General features: G+C 44.1%; 2 protein-coding genes across 4 annotated transcripts in view; one reads left to right on the top strand and one right to left on the bottom strand.

Annotated features, from left to right (window-relative positions):
- Positions 1–13609, bottom strand: part of PRCP (prolylcarboxypeptidase) — a 33283-nt gene extending 19674 nt beyond the window's left edge. Inside the window, exon 1 of the mRNA XM_051620866.1 lies at positions 13423–13609. Within this exon, the coding sequence (XP_051476826.1) occupies positions 13423–13545 (123 nt within the window). The 5' untranslated portion in view covers positions 13546–13609. The remainder of the gene's footprint in view (positions 1–13422) is intronic.
- A 377-nt stretch (positions 13610–13986) lies between these two features.
- On the top strand, positions 13987–25125 carry DDIAS (DNA damage induced apoptosis suppressor). Of its 3 annotated transcripts, XM_051620272.1 has the most exons (6): positions 13987–14223; positions 17330–17458; positions 18434–18595; positions 20424–20541; positions 22318–23004; positions 23536–25125. In XM_051620272.1, the coding sequence occupies exons 2-6, from the start codon at positions 17346–17348 to the stop codon at positions 24889–24891; spliced, it is 2436 nt and encodes an 811-aa protein (XP_051476232.1). In that variant the 5' UTR covers positions 13987–14223; positions 17330–17345; the 3' UTR covers positions 24892–25125. The 3 variants fall into 3 exon arrangements, with proteins under 3 accessions (XP_051476232.1, XP_051476211.1, XP_051476221.1); XM_051620251.1 differs by having other exon boundaries at positions 22318–25125; XM_051620261.1 differs by lacking the exon at positions 18434–18595 and having other exon boundaries at positions 22318–25125.
- Positions 25126–25531: the final 406 nt, after the last annotated feature.

Genomic DNA, 25531 nt, shown 5'->3' with positions numbered 1-25531 from the left:
TGCAACGTTGAATTTGGCCCTGCTCTGAGGAGGTTGGACCAGATGACATGTGGAGTTGCCTTCCAAAACCAGGCCTCTTTTGGGATTAATTCAAGCCACTCACACAGCCTTAAAACTTTAAGCTTCTGTAAACAAGACTACTTAGCAAATTTGGTTAAAATAAGAATACAGTCAGCAGCAGCAATACAACAACATTTTACAAATGAAGCTATCACATACATGCAACACTCTTCAACACAGAAATCAGTCCTTCTGATAATAATAAAAATGAGGATAAAAATGGAAAAATAAATAGTAAAAGTAATAATTTATGAATAAGTTTAAGGGAAACTTGTCAGCTGAGGTAAGCAGGATGGGAATACTTCAGAGAGCTACAGCTGTGTGGCAAAAGGAGAACAACATTTCAGTTCCTCATACAAAAATCTTCACGAACTTTGTGTGGTTAAAAAAAGGAATTGCCTTGTATTTTCCTGCACACCTTTGAGTCAAGACTCACAAAGCTCTTCAGGAAGATGCATGCACACACACAAGAGATGACTGGTCAAGAGGCAGCCAGCTCCAGACGGAGACGACAGCCGCGACTGCTCAGAAGGACTCTCAGAGTGTGGTTAAAACCAGCAGCAGGCAGCATGAGCTGCTGCACCCAAGAGGCTGATGAGAACTCCAGACTGAAGGCTTGAGCCAGCAGCTTTGATCCTTCAGCTCAAAGAAACTCTATAGAGTGAAGTGCTCGTCAGCTCAGCAGACTGAGCCACTGAATATAGAAGGAAGGGTCAAAACCCACTTTCACTGCCTTCCACTCAAAATACATGGCACATTTATTTGACTTAATCTACTCTATGTGCACATACATCATGTGCCTGCATTGAGTTCTCAAAGATTACTCATCTCAGGGTGTTTTTTATAATGTGCTTTTTTGTTGTTTTGGAAGTCCACTTAAAATAAGCCACTTTGCCACACATCTCCCCTGAGGAGGAAACAAAAAACAGAGCAGATGTTATTTTACAGATGTTAGCCTGCTTAATATACTCCTGGAAGGACTCAGGAACTATGGCACTGTGTGAAGGACAAAGACAAAACAGGACATGCAGGCTAAAGCCCACTTCCTTCTCAGCAGCATCTTAAGATCATCTTAAGGTGACTACAGACAGGACAGAGAAGGCTCCAGGAAGACCTTATGGCAGCCCCTCAACACTTAAAAGGGGGCTTAGAAGAAAGATGAAGACAGACATTTTAGCAGGAAATGTTTTGAGAGGACACAAGGGCTAATGGTTTTAAACTAAAGGAGGGGAGATTCAGTCTAGATATGAGGAAGAAATTTTTTACACTGTAAGTGTTGAAACACTGGCACAGGCTGCCCAGAGAGGTGTTAGATGCCCCATCCCTGGAAATATTCAAGGTCAGCTTGGACAGGGCTCCGAGCAACCTGATCTAGGTGAAGATGTCCCTGCTCATTGCAGGGGCGGGGGGTTGGACTAGATGACCTCTAAAGGTCCATTCCACCACAAGCCATCCTGTGATTCTATCAAAGCAAACCCAAGCCTTTAATAAAAAAAAGGCTGTAATTCAGAGTAGAGTAGCTTCTAACTGAAAGAATTTAATGTCATTCAAGGTGCTAAATCAGCACTTGATGGTTTTATGCTTTTGAGGCTCTGGCAATATTTCAAGCGTCTGAAAGCTTTTGTGTCATGCCTTGAATTTCAATCCTCTAAGCTATAACTTTATTATCCTAAACTTGGGTACTGCACTTGAAATCAAGTCAGTTGTTTCACTAGTGAGAAGCCAGGAGATTTTAAGAGTTTTGCTTCCCCCTCCAAGCCTTCATGGAGTTGTTTTCAGTGCTTATCCTGTCTGAATTATTTCCTGAGGACAGGAAGATACAGGATAGCGTGAGGATATCCTCCTGCGTGAACAGCAGCGTGGGCACTAGTCTCTTTGGGATTTCACTGATATATGTCTATTCCTGGTTTTACTCCTCACAGCTTGTGGGACTCCAGTGCAGTTACAGCTGATCCTATCATTTTTGTTTCTTCTTAAAAATCTTTGCTTCCTCCATTTAAGTTGCAAGTTCATAAAGGCAGGGACTGCCTTGCCATCTTTGTACAGTAATATATTCAAGTGCTTCAATTTTTTTCCAATTATTACTACATATAATTAAATATTCAAGCTCATTAAATACATTGCAGCCATAGAGTACCACTAAATATATACACACACACACTGACACACTATGTATTCACAGCAGGGGAGACAAAGAACCAGACATGAAAGCTAAATAATTTTATTTATTTTTTTAAAAGTCTCCCTCCCTGACACTATTCTTTGTTGCTTTATGCATCACAGCCTGCTAGGACTGAGGCTTCATGTCACTGTCAGCTGGTAGGGTTCTTTCAGTTTGTCCCTACTAACTTAGTGCAAACAAAAACAAAAAAGGGGGGGAAAAAAAAACAACTGAGCTTAGCTTTGGTTTATCTTTCCATTTTACATGCAAGGAATGAGGTGCTTCCTTGCTTTCTAGTCTGATACTTGTGGAAGAAAGAGACAGCAAAGACTGAAGTCTGTTGAAATCACAGAATTGCCACAGTTGGAAAAGACCTCTAAGATCACAGAGTCTGTTAACGTAGAAAAGAAACACCATGTCCACTGCATGTCCTAAAGTGCCACATCTACACATCTCTTGAATATCTCCAGGAATGGTGACTCCACCACCCTCCCTGGGCAGCCCATTCCTGTGCCTGGCTACTCTTTCAGTAACGAAATTCTTCCTAATATCCAACCTGAACCTCCCCTGGTGCAACTTCAGCCCATTTCCTCTGGTTCTATCATTACACTTGGGAGAAAAGGCCAATACCCACACCCACCTCCCTAAAACTTCCTTTCAGGTAGTTGCAGAGAGCAATGATGTCTCCCCTCAGCCTCCCCTTCTCCAAACTAAACAATTTGATGCTCTGTGGAGGAGCTGGGAGATGTAAGCTGCACATCCTCTCATCAGGCTACATTAACCAACTAACTTGAAAGTCCTACTAGTAAATAAAAGAAAAATTAAAGGACTCTGTCATTGTAATCTTCACTCTAATTCAGAGATTTTGTACACAAGATTTAATTTTAATTAACCAAACATACAGACCTAACAGTACACATGCTTTTGCCTATTAACTGATTCCAGCTTTACTCTATGAGCAATGGTCTAGCAAAACTGTTACCAATTATTTGGTTGGAATTAGTTTTTAGCCAAACATAGTCCCCAAGACAAATGGAGGCTCTTAAGATCCTTGTACCAGAGGGATCCCTTCCATTGCAACTGTGTCCTCTTGAAAACCCTGGTCTTTGACTACAGTCATGCTTTGTGTATTTTACTGAATCTTCTTCTATGCTGCGTTTGAAACCATGTCATCTGCTCTTGGGTGCGTCGCAAGTGTTTAAGGAAGTTTGCTTTTAGCACTAATTCATCACTTCAGTGATTAAAAAGCACTGACAAGGAAAGCCTCAGACAGGAACTCTACTCCTGCCCCGAATCACACAATTTGGGCATACACTTAAAAGGAAAAGACTGAAGAACATTTAAACAGCTGCAGGATATGCTGAAGGAAAGCACCAGGGCACTCAGTTCAACCCTTGTTACAAACAAACAGTTCCCAAACAGTATAGGATGGAAAGTTGTTTTTATGTTGAAACCTAACCAGCTGCTGAGAACAAAACCAAATTGGTTTCAACTTCCACAAACTATTAGTAGTTCTGTGCTGCAACTGAAATGCCAGATTTTCCTTATTATGTTACAGGATGAGGACTATAGATGCATTTAGGCTTTAACTACTTAGGCATAAAATCCACCACCCGTCACAGTGAGGATGCAATTCCCCATTCAACTCCTCAGACTGTCCTTCCAACTGGAGGAGTCCCACAGGCCCTCCCAAAATTTTCTGCCCCAGACTTGAGAGTCACAAAGCTCCAGCACAAGGAAGAGAATGGGTGACCAAGGCAGGAAATGGCAGGAATCACTCTGATCCACTTTACAGCTCCTTAACCCCACTCTGCATTCCCCTGCCACTCTGCTCTTCTCCAAGCTATGGAGACGCTTGTGGTGCTGAGAATCAATCCACTCTGTACATTTATAACAAACTACTATGGTGATAAACACACCCAATGTTCACATCATTGACACTTCCATTCAAGGCATTACTGGTGAAATTCTTCCACAGGAGAAGGGATGGGGCAAGGATAGGGAACAAACGTATCAAAGCTTTATTACCTGAAGTGCATGATTTCCTGAGGCTGAGATAAGCCCAAAGAAGATGCACTACACCAGCAAAAACAGTTACCCTGGTGAAAGGGCTTTCAGACCCTTAACAGGCAAAGGCCAGTAATTTTTTCCATCTGCCTTCCATATCTAATTACAAAGCCATCTCATTTGGAGAATTAACTTCAGAGGAGAGGAAAAGTACATGAACCTTCAACATGCCACAGATTAAGCAATACAAGAATATTCCAGTTTTGCTGAGTGTGTCCTAAAATTTTGACAAGGACTAATTGCTTAAACAAAATACTTTACAAAAGAGGTTTGGTCTTCCCTGATCAAAATGGTTTTCATTTGAAAGATTTCCTTACTCTTTTTTGAAAAAAAGGACATAGGAAGGAAAGCATTTCAGACTCAAGACAATATTGTGATTTGTTCAAATTAAATATTTAACACACCCCTGCCTCCCCCTCAAAAAAGAGCTAGAACTTATTACTTCACCAAATATTCTTCAGCTTCCCAGATTTTCAGAGCTACAGAAATTTGCTTTGTTCTGTGCTTCTCCCAGCCTTAATGTGACCACTATTATTTGTATTTTATTTTCTACAGCTAATCCCACACAAGACAGGGGATTCAAGGAAGAAGAGACCAACACAGTAAAAGCAAAGAGAAAACAATCTTGTCATCCATCTGGATATTCTTTTAATTAGACAAAGCATAGGAAAAATGGCAAAAGCTCAGCACAGGGATGACAGTTTATTTGTATTAAAAAGCCCTGCACACCTACGTGAGGTCCAGTGCTCTGGATTTTACACATGCCACTGTGGATAATTTATTTAGTAGCCACCAATTCTGATAAGCATCTAAGAGGGAGGGAGGAAGACAATCTCAGAAAACAAAGCATCAAAGCAACAATTAATCATACAGCCCACATCCAACAGCAAAAATACCACCTAGCAACTTCTCCTCTGCTAAGCTTGCAACATACCTGAACACTGAAGAACAACTGTCTGCTTGCAGGGCCTTGTGTCTGGTAGACAGAATGATAGGGAGACTGGCAGCATTCAGGAACCATATATGGCTCCCTGCAGGTGAAAAGCTTTTCTACTAATTGCTCTACTTTAAAGCAGAAATATCCACATTTCATCACAAACTGTTACAAAAGTTCTCCAGTGGCTGAAAAAGGTCTAGGAAGCATATGGATAAGTGATGGGTCTTTCTATCACTGCAGTTAGCACACAGCATTCAGCTGGCCCACAGGTGCTTTTCTTCTCATAGCAAAGCAACAGTTTTCCCCTTCTAAATAGAGGCTCTCTGATTTTTATTCAAAATTATTTTCTACCTCCTTTTTATTTTTTTCTACTTAAAATCAGGCAAGAACATGTTTAATGAACATTTATGAACATTTTTATGAACTACCCTGTTCATAATATATTCTGAAGAACTCCACAGACACTGCCAAAAGCCATTTGAGCCAGAGAGTTGTGCTCAATGGGACAGAATCTAGTTGGAGGTCTGTGACTAGTGGAGTCCCTCAGGGGTCAGTACTGGGACCAGTACTGTTCAATATTTTCATCAATGACCTGGATGAGAGAACAGAGTGTGCCCTCAGCAAGTTTGCTGGTGACACTAAACTGGGAGGAGTGGCTGACACACCAGAAGGCTGTGCTGCCATTCAGTGAGACCTGGACAGGCTGGAGAGTCGGGCAGGGAGAAACTTGATGAAATTCAACAAGGGCAAGTGTAGAGTCTTGCATTTGGGGAAGAACAACCCCATGGACCAGTACAGCTTGGGGGCTGACCTGCTGGAGAGCAGTGTAGGAGAAAGGGACCTGGGGGTCCTGGTGGACAGGAGGATGACCATGAGCCAGCAATGTGCCCTTGTAGCCAAGAAGGCCAATGGCATCCTGGGGTGTATTAGAAAGGGTGTGGTTAGTAGGTCAAGGGAGGTTCTCCTCCCCCTCTATTCTGCCCTGGTGAGGCTGCATCTGGAATCTTGTGTGCAGTTCTGGGCCCCTCAATTCCAGAAGGACAGGGAACTGCTTGAAAGAGTCCAGCGCAGAGCCACAAAGATGATGGAGTGGAACATCTCCCTGATGAGGAAAGGCTGAGGGAGCTGGGTCTCTTGAGCTTGGAGAAGAGGAGACTGAGGGGTGACCTCATCAATGTTTACAAATATGTAAGGGGTGAGTGTCAGGACGATGGAGCCAGGCTTTTTTCAGTGATGTCCAATGATAGGACAAGGGGCAATGGGTGCAAACTGGAAAATAGCAGGTTCCATGTAAACATCAGAAAAAACTTCTTTTCTGTGAGAGTGACAGAGCCCTGGGACAGGCTGCCCAGAGAGGTTGTGGAGTCTCCTTCTCTGGAGACATTCAAAACCCCCCGGGACATGTTCCTGTGTGATGTGTTCTGGGTGATCCTGCTCTGGCAGGGGGGTTGGACTACAATGATTTTTCAAGGTCCCTTCCAACCCCTAAGATTCTGTGATTTGCCATCAGCCTGTAGGACAGAAGCTCCTGTTAAGGAGGGGAGGGAATCCTATATTTCCCCCTTGAATCAGTGACTTGCAGGACTGAAAACCATCCACTTACAGGTGTCCAGCCATTTAGGGCTATACAGAAAACACTACAGAACAGGCAGCACTTCCAGAGGAGCATGTGGTTCCAAACAGCTTTTGTGGAAGACACTGTTTTCAGGGAGTCAGGCAGGAAAAGCAAGCTGCTGCTTTGAGGCATAAATCAAATGTTTTGTTAATCCTAGTTCTGCTTTCACCCACTTCCTCTACTGCAGTCTGGCCTCAGTCCAAGCCCTGCTGAAATCGAAGGGCCTGATGCCCATCACTTTCTGTTCCTGTTGTCTTGAAAGGAAGTTTTTGTATGGAAACTACCATCTAAGCCTACCTCTGACTAGCTTTTTCACATTAAGTCCTTTTGTGGATGCTTTTAGAAAAATGTTTTCCTTCACAACACAAAAAAACTTACTCCTGTTGGAAACTGAATCACCTAGGGATGAAAGGAGATGCAGCACTAAGAATGTCTGCATCAGGAGTCATCAGGAGAAGCTAATACACAGTATGATAGATTCCTGCAGACACATCCCATGCTAGCAGGACTTTCAGTGAACCCTCTCCTCTTCTGGCAAGACAGAAACTTCTCAGACCTTACTCTACAAACACCTTTTCCAGATAACCTTTATGTACTCACTCTCACTTTAAGCCTGGCACACGGATAAGCTTATATGTTGCCTACAGGAGTCAAATGGGAGAAGCTGTTACCTTAATTTGAAGATAGAAACAACCACCCAAAAAGCTAAATTTTGGTTTTTTGCTCACAATGTGCATTCAGGGAACACCAGCCACACCACACAGCCTGACAGTACTAATGTCACTTGGTAGTAGCACTACAACAGTGCTGAGTGTTAGAAAATACTCCAGGCACGCTAGGGCTGAACTAAAAGAAGAGGGGAAAGCAACAAGAAAATTAAAATTAATTTTCCCATTACATTTCTCACAGGTTTCACTGCTTTAGCTACGCAACTGCAAATTCCAGAATGTATGAAATAAAATTAAAGTATCTATTTCACTTTAATGAAAACTTAAAGAACCTGAAGAATCAAGCATGACCTCTAGTCTCTCCCCAGTTTGGTGTAGGTTACACATTAAATGCACAATCTACAATGACTTCTTATGCTGTTGGATGGTCTTGATCTCTACAAAATCAGATTTTTACACCCATACAGAGTACATTAGCATCAAATTCCATTTTGAATTTCATTTTCTTTCTCATCCCCCCCAGCCCTCCAAAAAAAGGCAAGAAACTTCTAGAAGCCCATGGGTAATTGGAACAAATCAAAATAACTTCAGTGAGGTTAACAGGATTTCTCTCATGCATGCCTGGCTTGTAAACTTCAGCCATATGCAGTTTTGTTTAGTCCTTTAAACTTCAATCAAGACAGTTTATCAGAAATCTTTCAGTGGCCTATTAGGGATTATAATGATTAAAGCAAGTTAAATAAAAAAATGCTTATTTTCAGAGAGAGTAGGGATCATTGATGCTTTTTGTAGTCTCTAATATTAACTGTGCACTTGAAGGAAGAGACTGCAAGTTCTGGGGAAATTAAGTGCTTCCTGCTTAATTAGAGAAGCTGATGTCTGCACTGTGACCCATAGATAAGTAGTGCATAAAAATAAAAATTCACTGACAAGCTTTAACAAGTACTTCCTTGTTTTCCTGTCCATTGAATAAGAGCTATTGTTTCTACTTATAGACCTGGTCTATAGCTTATAGCTCCTGTTTTAAATCACACCATGAAATCTGAGTAAGAGCTGCCAAGTACTCCTGTACTACTTGATGAGTAAAACATACTCCAAGTAACTCACCTCTGAGACAAACATCAGCATCACTTCTTCTCTAACCACTGACATAACTTTTAATTGGTACCAAGGGGCTCTGTAAAAAGCACTTTGTTTTTTCCTTCACCAGAAGTTAAAAGTGCTATTGTATTCTGGTGCCAGACATGAAAAACAAACCCATCTTAACCATTCCCGACATCTGTTACTATTCTGAGACACCAGCCTGAGTCACAGCAAGATGCTGAAAAAATTGGCAATCAGAATTTCAAATGCTAATCTCAATCTGTTTTACTACCTTAAAAGCCAGTTTTAGGCCCATGACTGAGAATTACTTCATTAGCATTAAAACAGCTTATACAGCACTGTTGCATATATGTTTTTAGTGTCACTCATTTACATACAACTAAAAAATTCAAAGACTGGAAGATGCTGAATTGGATTAAAGGTATTTTGTTCTGTAATTGTAAGCTTCCTTCTTGTGAGTACAACAAATGCCACATTTAAGAGAAAAACTGCACCCTTAGTATGGATTAATCCAAATGTACCACCTTATCATGTAATTCACATTTATCATCTTCAGATCATAAATTAGCACAGCATTGTCATAAAAAGGTGACCCAATCTCTTCACCTTACTTTCCTTTACTCTGCTCCTTCATGCAGTGTCCTCACACTGGAGTTAAATATTTTTTGCTGTAGTACATTTTCAGTTATCTCAGGAAAACTGAGATTCACTGGCTTCCTCTACATTGGCCCTTTCTGTAAAACAAAGAACCATGTCTGAAAAATATATCTTCACTTCTCCTTTGCAGTCCTTCTTAAATTCTCTTCTCTGGCTTGAAACTTACATTCTAATTTTTACACTTTCAGTCAAAGCTTTCATTTTCTTTGCCTCAGAACTTCAGTCTGTAACACAAAATAGGGTATTAAAGACACCTGATACAGCCAGCAAACATCAAATTGCATTACTTTTGAAACTTCATTACTTTGAAGCTTCAACTTAAGCTTCCCTTTTATGCATAGTATGAAGTGCAGATGCGTTTCAAAGCACAGACTTGCATATGAATTACCAAGCTATGAAATACTGACATAGGTATGAAATCTAGGAAGTTATCAAATACAATCAGAACCCATATTCTGGTAACAGTGGCACAATTTATCTGTATTCAAAAGACAATCTGATTGAAGGACCAGGCTCAGTAACTTGCTCAACACAAGCTAATTTGTACTTCTTACATTGGTTCTTAGGTCAATTCATAGCCATTCACAAAGCAAGTGATGATACAAAGTGTGATTAAGGTGAAGAGTCCACCAACACATTAAGTCTCACACAGTCATCAACTATCAAATTGAGTGAAGAGACACGACACCACAATCCATTCTGTTTTCTGAAAAAAATGACAGTCTATCATTGAGAATCCTTCAAATATCAGGAAATTTAAGTCATCATCCTCTTAGCAGTACTACACTTAAAAGCATCACAAGTTCTCAGGCTGTTTTATGTAACCCTGGTACATGCATGGAAGACAGGAATGCAGAGCTGCAAGACAAGGCTCCCCCAAAGTCAGCAAGGCTGCATGACTCCAGAGCCTCCCCACTACACCCTAAGGTTATTTCTACGTGGGCAAAGAGAATTAGATGGCTCTTGGATACCTCAGCAAGTCCTTCCAGTCAATTTGACTTGTGGTCATGGAACTACAAAGCAGCCATTCAGGTAGTGGGCCGTGAAGTTCAGGTTTGGGTGGATTAATTTATCACAACCTTTTAACTAGCAGGCAAGCTACAAAGCAGAAGTGAGAGTAGTCTTGCCTACAGAGGTCATGCTAAAACATCAGAAGAGCTAAAAGGAGACAAACTTCCCCACTATGAACACAACATGTTAATGTAAAGATGTGATGCCAGAATCTCTCCTTCAAGGGCCATCTACTAATCTAGGTCAGAATGAAGTACCTTTTTAGTGGGGTAATCTCATTTCTCCATTGGAGGAGGAAAGGGCTAAAAGGCATTAGTTACTTAAAGGGTCATACCTTAATACCTAATATAAAAAGTCAGACTCCCAACACAAAACCATACAAGTTGTTAAGGACACACACAGCCCAGTGGCACACGGGCACTGCTCGACTTATTTCTCAACCTTCCAGACTTTGGCCCCATCATCAGAGATGTCTGACACTTAAAGTGGTAAACAGGAAGAAGTTTAATGTAAATGAGCACTGAGCTGAACTCTGACCCCGTTACTTCCCCATTCTTGTAAAATCAGACTTAAATATCACTGCTTCTCAGTAAAGGTTGACACTGAATCCACAAGCAATGCTAGAGGTCTGTAGGCCTGAGTGCCAAGAGAAACTGCAATTATACACAAAAATTCTCAGCTTCTGAAATCCACTTCTCCAACGTGCAACATTAATGAATAGCTCACAGAGCTCAAGATGTGCTTTTAAGCAACAGAATTCATACAATAGATCTATTTAGACTTTTCAAAGTTTTCTTTTGTCGACTTATTAAGTATTTAAAGACTACTCAAAAAGATTTTTTATAGAAGTACATAGAAGAAATCTTTCCCTTGTGACAGTGCAACATTTTGCCATATTATAAAATCATTTTTATATTGCATGATTTTATGTAAATAATTTCAGCTGGTGTTGAAAACCACCAAAGGGATAAACAAGAATCAAAACAGGAACTTTAGGCAAGATGAGTGGCACGGAACAGAAGCAGATGATTCATGCCACAAGCAACTCTAACATAATTAAATTTTAACAATCCTGAGAGGTGGCAGAGTATCACCACCCCTATTTAATATATTAATCATGGTATTTATTTTCCACAACAGAATCATAATGTAATTACAAATTCCCAGACAGCAGCACTCTGGCACACGTTTCATAAGGGCTGAAGAGTTTGCCCTATCAGTTCTGCATGCTTTGCTACTGATAAAGAGCAGTCCTACACCCTCCCTGTGATTAGCTGACTCTTATGTTAACCCTTTATCTTTCAAATGCCAGGAAGTAGCACTCAAATCTTCACTGAATACAAAAAATACATGAATATCCACACATCTCCCACCATGTTCAGCAACACCAGTAAGTCTTTGGACAAGGAAAGGAAGGATCTTGAGGCCTGTGAACAGGAGCCCTCTTGCCCACAGCAGCCACTCTCAGCCAACATAATTTTGCTTGAAGTTGGGAAAGAGAATGTGGAAGAGACCGAAGGGAGCAAGTTATGGCATCACCTTCACAACAGGATGTCACAGGGATTCTTCCCTCCCTGCTCTCAGTATCTATACACCTTCCAAAATCCACACGTCTCAGCCACACAGAGGTTCTGATGCTTTGCAGACAACTGGAGGGCACAGGGGCTGGCTGCCAATAGTTGAGGAGAACAAGCATGTCTCCAAATTAAAACTTTCTCCTTCCCACCACTCCCTAGGTGGGCCAAGGCATAAAATTCAGATGCAGGCTACAAGCCAAATTCTAATCAAACCAAGAGAAAACTAGAAATGTGTCCTCTCCCTTTATTATGCTTCCCTTTAAGAGGAACCATCACCACCCCTGCAAAAAATCAGGTACAGCACTGGTGAAGATGCAGACATTCCCTGACACATAGAAAGAAACAGCTGTTTTTGTGAAAACCTATAAACTAGTGGGGTTTCAAGTTTTCTGCAAGGGGATCACATCAGCACTTGTAGCCAATTTTGTGGAGCACTCCTTTCTGTCCACGTGCTATGGATTTTGCCACCAAATTGCAAGGGCAATTGTTGGAGGAGACAGGAAATCACAGCTCAGGTCAGTAACAGAAATCAGTTCCATATTTAAACAAACAAAAACCCCACAATCGCTGTTTGCAGTCAGGGCAGAAATGAGGTCCCCAGCCCCTCCCTGCCAACATATGCAGCATGTTTTGAAATACAGACCTTGGTGCCAGGATATGGTGTAGAGAGAAACACAAGAGCAGACTACTCATCAGCTTGATAGTTGCAACTTAACCAGAATACTCCAGACCCACAACACTTGACCAGAGGGACCAAGCACTGCAACAGCCAGAAATCTGCAGAGGCAGCCTGCAGCTACACGAGGTGCAGGACAAAAGGAAATGCCCCTCCTGAGCTGCAAGGGAAAAACCCTGCTGAAGTCTGCTTTGGTCCACCAGCCTGAGAGCAGCTGTGGGCAAACCTCCCCCACCGGCAGCTGCTGCCAGCCCTGCAGCACACAGGCCCTGACGGGCACGTCTGACAGACCCACAGGATGCTCTGGGCTGGAAGGGACCTTAAGGACCATCTCGCTCCAAAACCCCTGCCACTACAGTGGGAGGCGGGGACACCTCCCACTGTAAGAATCATAGAATCATAGAATGAATTGGGTTGGAAGGGACCTATAAAGGTCATCAAGTCCAGACCAGGCTGCTCAGAGCAGGTTGCCATCCAACCTGACCTGGAATACCTTCCAGGAATTGGGCAACCACAGCTCCTCTGGAAAACCCTCTTCCAGTGCCTCCCCACCTTCACGCGAAAGGATTTCCTCCTCATGCCCGACTACTTCTCCCCTCTTCCAGCTCCAAACCAACCCCTCCTTGTCCCCTCTCCCCAAACCCCTGCAACGAGCCCCTCCCCAGCTTTCCCGGTGCCCCCGCAGCCCCTGGAAGGCCGCCACGAGCTCTCCCTGAAGCCTTCGCTTCCCCAGGCTGAGCAGCCCCAGCTCTCAGCCCTCCTCCCGGGCAGAGCTGCCCCGGGATCACCGCGGGAGCGCTCAGAGGGCACCGGCGACCGCTCCTCTCCGGCCCGGCCCCCGTCACCCGGCGGAGCGGGGAGCGCAGGAGCCGCCCCCGCGGGCTCCTACCTGCTGCCTCAAGTACCGCGTCAGGTAGGGAGCGCCGGGCGGGGGGGCGGCAGCGCTGCCGCGGCGGCCGGGGGGGGCGGGCAGGGCGCCGGGCAGCAGGAGGCACAGGCAGAGCCACAGCATGACCGAGACGAGCGGCGGCGGCTCCCCCGCCTCCCCGCTTTGTAGCGGCCCCGCTGCCCCCCCCGCCCCGGCTGCCCCGCAACGACCCGGGGGGCGGGTCCGGGGGCGTGGTCTCGGTAAGGGGGCGTGGTCTAGACAAGGGGGCGTGGTCCAGGCCAGGGGGCGTGGTCCAGGCCAGGGCAGGCCTATGACGCCCGCCCCCGGGGGGCGGGGCTCCAGCACGCGGAGATGGGGGGGGTGGGGGTGCTCCAGCAGCCGGGCTTTCCGATTGGCTGCGGCAGCGCCGGGCGGGGCTCGGGTGGCGCCGGGAGGCAGCGGCAGGCCCCGCCCCTCCGGCTGGAGACCTCGCCTTCTCATTGGGTAGGCGGGGCGGCCCCGCCTCCGGGCTGCGTCGCCATTGGGCGAGCGCCTCCGTGGGCCCCGCCCCCAGCGGCGGCCCGCGCTGCCGCCCTGCGGGTTCCGCCGGCAGCCGGGCCCGCGGGCCGCAGCGGAGGGCTCGGCAGCCGCGGCCTCCCGCGGTTCTTTCCTTCCCGCCTTCCCCTCAGGGCTCCCCGGGGAGGCGGCGCCGCCTGCTCCCTCGCCCGGGTGGCAGCGCTTCGCCGCTTCCCTTCAGCGCCTGCCCCGCGGCCCGCGGGGGGAGGCCGGCCTTGCTCCCGGCGCGCTCGAGCAGGCCTCTCGGTAAGCGCAGCGTTAACCGGGCGGCTTGCAAACCTGCAGGCGGCGTGCAGCGAAGCCGGCAGGGTCCCCGCGGGGCTGTGCCCGCTCCTGCCGGGAGGGGCTGCGGGTTGGGGGGCACAGCCTGCGGAGTCACACCTGGTGCCCCTCTCCGTGCGGGTTTTGGTCTCGTCTTAGGGCGCGTTCAAAGGCGCTGGGCCCACTAGAGGGCACCGGGCACTGCTGGAAATCCGGGCGAGGCTGCTGGGAGGCTGCGGGGGCAGCGCCCGGAGCGCCGTGATTCCCGAGCTGGGCATGTGGATCCACAGGTTTGGTTTGGTTTGGTTTGGTCATATATAAAGAAACTAAACCCCTACTTATTCCTACTGCCCTTTTTAAACTTAGATCTACAGCTCTGCTTCTCCCTGTAGCACCCATCTGGAGCTGCTGGCTCTGAAATCAGCTCTTACCAGGACCTGTGTAAATATGTACATGATACACTTTATCTCCTGTATTCCAATAGGATACTTTAATGTTCACTGTGTTTTCTGGGGTATGAGGATGAGGTTTATGCCTTTAAAAGGTGCAGATAACATTATACTTGCTTTAAGTAGTTAGGAGTTGAAAACCAGTTGGAATGTGAAACACCTGCTTGGTTCTCCAAGCCCATCTTCTTGGGCAATAACAAAATCAGACTTAATTTTATTACCCCTCCACGTTGTTATCTTTGCCTCCACTATTTCCTGGTACCTGGTACAGTCACTAAAGCAAAGTAGTTCAAATAGAATTGAAGGCAGGCTGCCTTTAATGTGTTGAGTCTAATGAGCCTCTCTTCATAGGTTTTTCTGAAGAGAGACTTTTCATTTTGGTTGTCCCCTCATGTCATGATCCGGTATTGGGATACGTGGCAAATTTTTTACCATCTTGCCTGGACAAAACAAAGATGACACAACCTCGGGTGCACAAAGGGGCACCGGGGCTGGCGTGCGGTCTCACGAGAGATGAGGCAGAACCCCCTTGCTTTCCAACACTCCTCACCAGTGGGAGGCTGGGGCTGGATTCTGCCTCCCCTCTCCTGGAATGAGCCGCACGGTGTTGCCCGGCAGGACCTGAGAAGAAGTTTAAAGGTGATCCCAGAGGGTGAAATTAAGACGCAAACGAGGTCAGATGTCACGCACACAACAAACTTTTATTACAGCAACGCAGCAAAGTCCCTAGAGCGGATAGGACAGGGAGGAAAACAGAGACAGGAAAGGAAGGAGAAAGCAGAAATACAGAGGACAGCAAGCCAGAGCATGGTTACCACCACGGTCCAGCGGTGTAGTCGGTGGGGAAGTGGTTCCTGCTGGGAAAGTGCTTCAAATGCACCCATAGTGTCCCAGATTTTTATACAGTTCTTGCCCACTGCACCCCCACTTTTCTCCCTGAATAAGGGAGAAAATCCTTCTGTCTTCTCCGTCAGAGATAGCCAGGGGCAGGTATGATGCCAGGGGCTATGTAGTCTGTTTGGCTCATTGATGAGATCAGCCATTACAAAAGAGGAGCTTGAGACAACTGGCACCACGGGATTGGTTTGTTGCAGTGGAGTTTCGGTCCTAGGAAGTGGCTTGAGACCAGCACTCTGTCTTGTCCTGCTAAGTCGGTGGTTTTCATATCAAGGCCTGGTTATCACTGGATATTCTGCTCCCAGTGCCAGCTGTAGAACTCCTTTGTCTCTGATCTCAGCATGTCCCACGCTGAACTCCCCAGTTCTCAGGTACTCATCGCAGGAGGGGAAGCCAAGTAGGTGGGTTGCTGAGACATCTCTTTAGTCCATCAACAAATGTTGTTCAACTCTCAGATGCCACAAGACAGACAACAGATATCCTGAGTGCCACAGTCCATCACTTATCTCTTGGACAAGCACTATACATCCTGAATGCCACACCTCAGTAAAGCTTTTACCTTTTCCTGCCTCTCTTCTCCTGGCCTTTCTGCCATAGGGAATACTGGGACATCTTGAGTTTTGTTTTTTACTTCTCCAGACTGCTCAGAGTAGTGAATGGAGTGACTCACAGTTTTCCAGTACTCATGTTGTAGAGGTTGGTTTGAGCAGAATGGTGAGAACGGTGGCCCTAAAGGCAAAGGAGCAGCCTGTGACTTGAACTATCTGTGTTGATTATCCAATGGCTTTTGGCATGTAAAAGCCATAATTGAGTCTCCTTTATCTCCTTGGCCTTCTGCCTCCCTGAGGGACTTCTGGGATGAAGATGTGGGATTATTATTGCTGAGTTTGTTCTGCTTACATGGATGAGAGATGTAGATTTAGCTATTACTGTGATAAAAGTGCATTTGCAAAGAAGGATTTTTTTATGTGCCTTTTAATTCAGCTGTAGAGAACAATTTTGTCATTTAAGTTGGAACTCTATGATTTAAGTTATTTTTGAGTTATATTTGAGGGCATTTTTTTCCACATGTTTCTATCATCTGCTGATTAACATTTTAAAATAGGGGATGTTTCTTAAAATTAGTATTTTTACAGGATAGTGATAACAAAGGCAAGGTAATTCTGCAGGAAAGTAATACTGAATACAAAGAAATTAATTCCTATATATTTAAACACCTAGTTAATAATTTATTTGTCAGACCCATATGGCTTCTTTGTTGAAATCAAGGGTAAATAGTGTAGAGCTCTCCCTTTGGCTCAAAGGGCATGAATATAGTTGGACACGAGCCCTTTTGAGATTTTTCTGGGCATCCCCTCCTTTTGTAGTCATTGGTATTGAAGGCATAGAATAATTTCCATTTTTAACCCCATTTTGTGACTTAATTAAGGAAAAAAAATCAGAAAGAAATGTGCTGTGGTGCTGTGTTCAAGGATGGTTCTAATAAAGATTTCCTAAATAAAAGTGGGAATATATTTATCTGCAATGGTGTGCAAATACCATGAACCCTTGCTTCTTATTACATATCTTAATGTTTGTTTTTTTTCTTTTTAAATGGTTAATTAAGGGTAGTAATAGATGTTGCCTCGTTTGCTACCATTTTCAAACAGAGATCAGTTTGCTGAGATCTGTCTTTTAACACATCCAAAAAACCCAGCTAAAAGCAGATACCATTAACTCTGACCATTTTGACTTGCCTGTTTCAGGTAATGCTGTGAGCACATGAATAGTGTGAGAAGACTCTTGTCTGCCTCTGTAATTTCTGTCCAGAACTCCTGCTTCGTCTATCCTGCCTGTCAAAAATGCTTTTCTAGGCTGATACTGGATTCTAGGAGGTACGTCCTGGTTTTGGGGGATCATTAACTGTAAATGTCAGAGGTCTTGGGAATCTCTGTGAGCTGAACCCAAGTTGAAACAAATTGGTGACAATCCAGCCATCATAGAAATAAGTGCTCATTTCAGATATTAATGTTACTTATCTCTACTTGGCTCTTTTTGTATTCCAGCAGCAGCTTGTAGATTGTTATGGATCAAGAGTTTTGTAGTGTTCAGTGCCATGCAGTATGGAAGGACAGTCTAGGAGAATAAATGATGTGTGTTAATAGCTTCCAAGAGCATCCCCTGCAGTCCAGTTCTTCAGTCCCTTTCCTAAGTTGCAAAGCATTGGTTGAAAGCCTCTTCAGAGTAAATCCTGTTGTGTTTTGTGTTGGGTTTTTTAATTGCTTCTCATTCTATATGCATAATGTATCAAGTAGTCCTGTATGATTCTTCCACTTACTGTGTGTCCAGAAACCTATGAGCTTTCCTTTTTAATCCCACTGTTAGGTGAAATGTGTGACACACAAAAGAAAATTAAATCAAAGAAGATCAGCATTAAATGGAAGAAGCTGACTTTGTAAAGCAAGAATATCAGTTGTTTCAAATGCTGAAGTAAAAGATAACACTGCTGTTTACTGATGAATTTTTAAATCTAGATATTGTTCTACAGCTACAGGAAGAAAAATCCCAAATGAGAATGAAATGCAAAAACTGGGGATGCAGGGAATTCAGAATTGCTCCCCAACATTCAAAGACCACTGTCTCTCTCCAACTTCAAACAGGCTAGCATTTAATAAATCAATAAAAGACTGAGCCTCTGGTAAGATTAATGCCTCAAGGACTGAAGAATAAGAAATAATCTTTCAGTGTGTAATGAAATATTTGATACATTACAGTAGTAAGACTTAGGGCTGCAGAGAAGTTCTTACTTTAGCAGTGATTAACAGAAGTTCATGTATTCAGCCTTTTTTATCCTTTTGCTGTCTTGTCAGGTTTAACTGTCTAAAATGTGGCTGCACAGGTGAAGCTAAAGATGCCAGCTACAGCTACAGATTGTCCCTAAAAATTGCTGACACTAATGATTTGTTTGAAATTACTGTGTTTGGAAGCTGCTTAGATCCATTCTTTGGTGTCACTGCAGAAAATCTGCAGAGGTAAGGGATGAATTGTTTCTAACTGCACAGCTGTGCTTTTTCTTCAGTCTTAAAAAAATTGAGATAAGCTTGGATGGTAGGGAGACAAGTGGGAAGAAGGTGTTCAGTGCTCCCTTCCAGCAGTTTTTGGGTACCTATCATCACCTTGAGACAATGCTAAAGTTTGGTTTCTTCCTGAAACACTGAAATTTTGAGAGGGATTACCTCTGTGTAACAGATCCTCCACTTGGCTATTGAAGCTGCCCCCTGCTCAGTGAGCTTCACTCTTTGGCTGGTTGGGCTTCTTCCTTGCATCCTTCTTCCTTTATTTGAGACCATTAATCTTCTTTGTCTAATGGCAAATTACTAAGTAATTTGCTTTTCCAAAGATTTAGACACAATTTTCCCTCAAGATTTTAGAAGAGTCTTAAGATAGAGCCTCTGTTGGGTTATTTTAACAGTTTGGATTTGAGGGGGGGAAAAAAAAGTGTGCACCTTATGATTTTAATTCAATATGCCCAGATTTTCCTTTAGCAGGGAGGATTTCTAAGAAAGCCTGTTAGTCCTCAGAGCCTGACCACCTACTTTATAAGCTTCAAACTTTCTGGTACATGAAACAGCTATGGGTGGGATATTGGGATGCGTTCACTGCTTGTTTATCTATTCTGGTGTTTTCCTTGTGTTGTCACTGGATCAAAGATGAAGCCTTTTAAAATCCCATATTAGCAGCATTAGTAACAGTCTCAGGGCATTCTACACTAGACTGTTGTGCTACTGTCAGCTGTAGAAAACAGTGTTCTTTGCATGTCTTAATATGGATGCTGCTGTTGCTGTACAGGTGTGGGCAGAAGGGGTGTGTAAGCAGTAACAGCACATTGGCAGCACTCTACAGGCATTGTGTTGATGCAGAAAGTCACAGCCACACAGGGAACACACAAAAGTTGTGTGTGTATTAAACCTATTCAGAGTAGTTGTTCTGTTTGCTTCTATTTCACTAACAAAGTAAGTGAAGTAAACAATTAAATTTATAGTTTCATGGTTTCCTGTTTTCATTCTACATTAAGTTTAAGATAGCACAGTATCTTTAGTACCTGTCCTGCCTATACTGCTGGAGAGCAGTCTAGGAGACAGGACCTGGGGGTACTGGTGGACAGGAGGATGACCGTGAGCCAGCAATGTGCCCTTGTGACCAAGAAGGCCAATGGCATCCTGGGGTGCATTAGAAAGGGTGTGGTTAGTAGGTCAAGGGAGGTTCTCCTCCCCCTCTATTGCAGAATTGCATTGTGTCCAGTTCTGGGCCCCTCAGTTCCAGAAGGACAGGGAACTGCTTGAAAGAGTCCAGCACAGAGCCACAAAGATGATGAAGGGAGTGGAACATCTCCCTTATGAAGAAAGGCTGAGGGAGCTGGGTCTCTTGAGCTTGGAGAAGAGGAGGCTGAGGGGTGACCTCATCAAAGTTTAAAAATATGTTAAGGGTGAGTGTCAGGAGGATGGAGCCAGGCTTTTTTCAGTGATGTCCAATGATAGGACAAGGGGCAATGGGTGCAAACTGGAAAATAGCAGGTTCCATGTAAACATCAGAAAAAACTTCTTTCCTGTGAGAGTGACAGAGCCCTGGGACAGGCTGCCCAGAGAGGTTGTGGAGTCTCCTCTCTGGAGACATTCAAACCCCATCTGGACATGTTCCTGTGTGATGTGCTCTGGGTGATCCTGCTCTGGCAGGAGGGTTGGACTAGATGATCTTTCGAGGTCCCTTCCAACCCCTAAGGTTCTGTGATTCTGTGATACTGCAGGTAAAGTGCTATTCATGCTTCTGTTGGTGCAATACTTCTATATGTCTTTGCTCAAGGTATATTCAAGACTTCAACCAGCTGTCAGGAGAAACAAACACAGATGCATTTCCAGAAGCATTAGTTCAAGCAGTGGAAGCCTGTTTCATTGGAAAAAGATTTATTTTTGGAGTGAAGGTAACTTTTAATCCACATTACTCTCTTATAATGAGTTTTTTCATTAGCTTGTAACCACTTGGGGGCACTGACTGGGTTATCAAAGCATCATGTGCAATATCTTTGGGGAATTAGAGAAAATTTAGGCCTAGGACATGGGAAGGATTCTTCTCCTCTTCCCCAGACTCCTGTGTTATTTTGAATCAGTCACATCCAGAAGTCATCTTGAATGGCAGTAGTTGGCTTGACAGCTTGAAAGGGTTGCATTTCAGAGAGCCTGAGCAGTGCCAGCTCCTGTGCATATCAGTAACAGCTTGGAGTCTGCAAAAAAACCATGTACAGTAGAAGCAAGAAACAGACTGTCACTCTGAGCACTGCCCTGCCTTTCCCATGCTGCAGTCTCTTGGTGTCTGAAACCTAAGGAGAAACACATCCCTTTGCAGCATTTTGATATTTCTCGGTCTAAGAGCATGTTTAAAAATGTTGATAAAGTACAGCTGTTTAACATAGGCATCTGTGGCTCTTTTATAGGTTTAACAAACTTTGAAATATTAGTTCGTAGTAATACTTCCATAGAAACAGTCTCCTAAGTTCTCTTCAAGTGGTACTTGTGTGAGTCATTCATATTATGAAGTCTGTGAACTAAATCCTACCTGGCAGGTGTTTTTCCTCTCTCATAGGTACCATGAGGTTTGTATCTGAGCTGAGATTTTCCTAATGCCCAGCATCTTAAATAATGCAAGTTAGAAGACTTCATGGATTAACTTCACTTAACTGGAACCATTCACCAGGTCCCTGGATCTGATGCCTTTACAAATAAACGTAATCCTACACATCAACAGCTTTGTTTGCTGCTCCTGCATTTGAAGACCATTTGTTCAGCCTTTGGCTGTAGACGTTTCTGTGTGGTTGTGTTCAGCTCTGCATACAGTTGCACTCTCCCAGATAAAGCTCAGAATCAGCATAACATACTTTTTTAAGTCCTACCTAGAAGAGTATTGTCCTTGGCTCACAGTCTTCAGCCTCAACCTTTGTATAGACCCAGGGATTAGGAAGGCTGTTGAATTTGAAGATGGATACATTTGCTTTTTGGCCTCTCTGGCACTGCCACACCTCAAGGGGCAGGTGAATAAGGGTTTATCCACTTCTCAAAACATTAGATAATTCCCTCTGCTTTTACTGTCATTTTCCACTTGTAATTTCTGCATAGAGTTCTATGGGCTCTATAAAGAATTGCAGCTGAAGTTCCTTTAAAACGCTACTCTCCAAATACATCTGAGAAGATAAAGGTTGTAGCTTATTTCCCTTTAAGAGAGGTAGCACAGATAAAATATCATGCTGGCTTTGATAGCTGAGCTGCCAAGTCAGGCGTCTGGTACCCGGAGTGCTTTGCTTCAAGTACTGCCCTATGCCTCCTGGATAAAAGACTGGCCTCAGGCAGCCAGCCCTTGGCACAGAACTGCACCAGGGGAAGCCCGGAAGCACCCAGTGCCCTAAAGGGTGGAAGAAATTTTCTGTGAAGGTCCTTTCTTAGAATTCTTGGTGTTTTTTCCAGCTCCAAAACTCTTCGTAATTGCAACAAGCAAAGAACCTCTTGCTGTGATGACCTTTATAGCCCTTGCCAGTGCTTATTTCCCAGGGAGTACTGCTTTGTGTGACAGACTGTTTCGTGTTCTCTTCTTTGCAAAAAGTGAGACCTAAATTTAAGCCTGACTTAAAAGACATGCATTAATTCATTTTTTTTTTCTATCACAAAATAAAACATTGTACACAGTTGTTTTTTTCTGTTTCCCCCAGGGTTGTGCAAGTGAAGATGGAGGGCATTCTGCTGCCAGCAGCATCTTGCAAAACTGTTCCAGAATTAACAGAAGTACAAAAAACCTTACAGCTTGCCAGATCTTCCTGCCAAATGCTGCTGTTACTGGCTTTACAGTTATCAGCTACTTCCATCGGCTTCTGCAATCAGCAAAATTCAGGGGCTGTAATAACAGTTCATGCTTACCTGATGCATCTTCAGCTCCAGGAGATGAACCTGTCAGTGAGCTCAGCAGCTTGCTTAGCCTGAGCAGAAACTCCTGTTTTCTTCAGTCAAGTGGCAGAGAAAGTTTTTTAGGGTCCTGGCAGCATTCCTTCAGCCCAGCTTCATCTGTTGCTTGGGTAACAGCAGAGGACTTTCCCACTCTGGAAGACTTTCCCACTCTGGAAGAGGGAAGGCTGGTGAGTGAACAGCATGAAGAAGAGGGAAGGTCTGTCTCTGCAGAATCGTGCCGTGTGAGCCTCAACAATCAAACTCTTTGGGATTCACCATTTTGCAGCTCTTCTGTGAAGGAAGGGGATAAAGAGGAGGATAATGAATGGAGTTCGCAGCCTAGTCAGGCTGACAGTATCTCTGCAACTGGTAAATTAGAGAGAGTGTCCTGTTCAAAGCCTGAGTGTTCACATGGAAACAGTTCCAGGTTGTTACAGCATCCCTTGGAATTGGAGGTAAAAAGCATTTACCCAAAGTCTAATAGCAAAAATTATTCTTACCTAGAAAAATCCCACAACTCTCTTCTTTCCAAGAGAGATGCCTCAGCTTCTCATCATATAAATGCAGCTGGAGTGTCTCAGACAGACTCTGTGCTGTGGGATGAGCTCCCATTCTCAGAAAGCCTAAATGAATTTCTAGCCAGGTTAGAAGACTGCAAGAGTGTTGTAACATCACCCAGCCTTGGTGTAGGCAAACATGCCCTTCTAGAAAGTAGCAAGTTGGGTGGAAATCCTAACAAATCGTGCCCCAGGCAAACTCTAGTAGCTGGTGATTTGCCTGAAGCAAGAGTCTCAGGGAGGTTCCTACCACCAGCAGAGAACGATAGCTGGGAGAACCTATTGTTTGCTTGTCTTCAGTCAAATGCAAATCCTCCAAGTGATGAGATCTCACAATGCAAGTCTTCCTCTAGTGTTTTATCTTCAACTGACAAGGAATGTGGAGCATCTTGCTTCATACCTAACCCTCCTCTACCTATTTTGTCACAGTCCTTGCCAGTTACACCAGAGCCTTCTGTTCCTGAGAGAACGTATGTGCAGTCCCAAGAAGCAAATACTGACATTTTAAAGTCAGCCTTGTCTTTTATCAGCCTGCAGCATACTGCTGAACACAGGGAAAACTCCTCTTTAGAAGAGAACAAGACAGCTGCTGCCTGTGTGTGTTCTGCACGTGATAACTGTTTAGCTGGTTGTGAAAATAAAAAAAATTCTTCTACACCAAGCCAAAGAACAGATCTTGCATTCACAGGGACATGGGATCCAGCAACTCCCAACAATACAACAAGGATATTTAAAAGAGGATTAAAACCATTGACAGAACTGTCAGAAAATACCTTCAAAAGCATTATTAGGAGAGAGATGCTGTGGAACAATACCTGCCCTGAAGGCAGCTACAATGCTTCTGCTGATCTCTTTGATGCAAGTACAAGAGAGGCAGCAAAACCCGTAGAATTCCTAAATAAATCATGTAATTCTTTAATAGAGGAAGATACTTTGACAGAAAAGGTCACAGCTCCTGAACTGGTGCTTTATCCAGGAGATATTCCCTGTAAGAATTCAAGACCAAGGTCATCCCTGCATAGGTACCCTCCTGCTTTTAGTCAGCACAGTACCCCAGTGACTTCCTCCTGTTGTGACACGGAATGCAGTTCAGTTAATGCTCAAGACTTCATTCCTTATTCACAGTCAACTCCTGTGAGAAAACCTCTCCAGAAACTGTGGCCTGTTGGGGAAAGAAGCTCTTTTCTCCCTGTCTTCACCCCTAAAAATCCCACTAAAATCCAGTCCAAACACAAGCGATCCAGGTCTTCTTTCCAAAACACTCTGTTGCAGCAGCTTACGGGTAGGTTAGTGAAACATGAAAGGCCAAGTAACAGGGAAGACAAAGGCAGTAATAGCTCTGTTGCACAGCAGTCCCTGAACAGCCAAGTGCCTGCCAACATTGAGGACTGGATCCCTGCATCTGGAAACAAAAGGTTGAAACCAACTGCACCTTTAAACTTGAAAGCAGTTAGCTGGGCTGCTGATGTGCCATCAACCCTTGGGGACACTGGCAGGAACCCTGTTTCTGAAAGCAAAGAGAACAGTGAAAATGATGGACACTTCAGAAGTGTGAGATTAAACCCTGGGGACACAACCAGGATTCTGACAACTCCTGTATCTGCAGGTGCCACCAAAGCCTTGTTTTTAAATGATACAATCCTGGAAACGTGTTCCCCTTCGGAAGGCAAGAATCTCCTCTCAAGTGCAAATTATTCATGGGGTATTTTGGAAGGGGCAACTGGCTGGTCTCCTGAGTTGTTCTTCCAAGCACAGACCTCTTTTTCCAGTAAGCCAAAATACTAAAAAAAGACATTTCTATGCTGTGTTGTTTTTAATAATTTTTAAGACTGGAGTCAATAGAAGAAAAGAGCTATTTAACAATTAAATTGTTTGTACACCTATTGGAATATATTGATTAGTTGGTTTATTTGCAGATCTTTGTACCACAGAGATGGGGGAAAGCAGAATTTGCAGCTACTATATTTTATTGTAAATTGACTGTAGAGCATGCAATAAAAACTTGTAAATGTGGGAGTATTTAATAGATCTCACTTTATGGGAAGGTGTTTTAGCCTTCAGTGTTGTCTTGTCCTCACAAGAAGAGCCTCTACAGTCTACGTCCACTCCAGCTTCTTACCTCGTTGGAGAAGAGCCAAGTTTGCATCAATTTCAAATACTATGTGGAAGCCTCATATTTGAGCTCCCTCGGGATGTTGGGAAAGAGTTGAGCTGGGTGGGGTGACTATCCTGAGAGACTGATAATAAGCTCCCAGTTCTCCTGTAGGCTATTCCAAGACTGCTACTGGGAGATTCCTGGCAGTGTCTGTTTTCTTTATTGCTTTGAGGTCTTCCCTATTCCCCCCCTGCCCAAAAAGCTGCATATAGGATCACTGAATAGAGAAATCTTGGAGCTACTGCTGCAAGCTTGTCAGTCAGGTCCTGC

Source organism: Apus apus, chromosome 1 (assembly GCF_020740795.1).
Source record: "Apus apus isolate bApuApu2 chromosome 1, bApuApu2.pri.cur, whole genome shotgun sequence".
In the NCBI taxonomy this organism is placed as follows: domain Eukaryota; kingdom Metazoa; phylum Chordata; class Aves; order Apodiformes; family Apodidae; genus Apus; species Apus apus.
This window is presented reverse-complemented; position numbering and strand designations above follow the sequence as displayed.

Coding starts and splice junctions, on each gene's coding strand:
- DDIAS (XM_051620251.1), top strand. CDS start 17,346: ATGAATAGTGTGAGAAGACTCTTGTCTGCCTCTGTAATTTCTGTCCAG. Junction 18,596..20,423: donor ACTGCAGAAAATCTGCAGAG/GTAAGGGATGAA, acceptor TCTTTGCTCAAG/GTATATTCAAGACTTCAACC. Junction 20,542..22,317: donor GATTTATTTTTGGAGTGAAG/GTAACTTTTAAT, acceptor TGTTTCCCCCAG/GGTTGTGCAAGTGAAGATGG.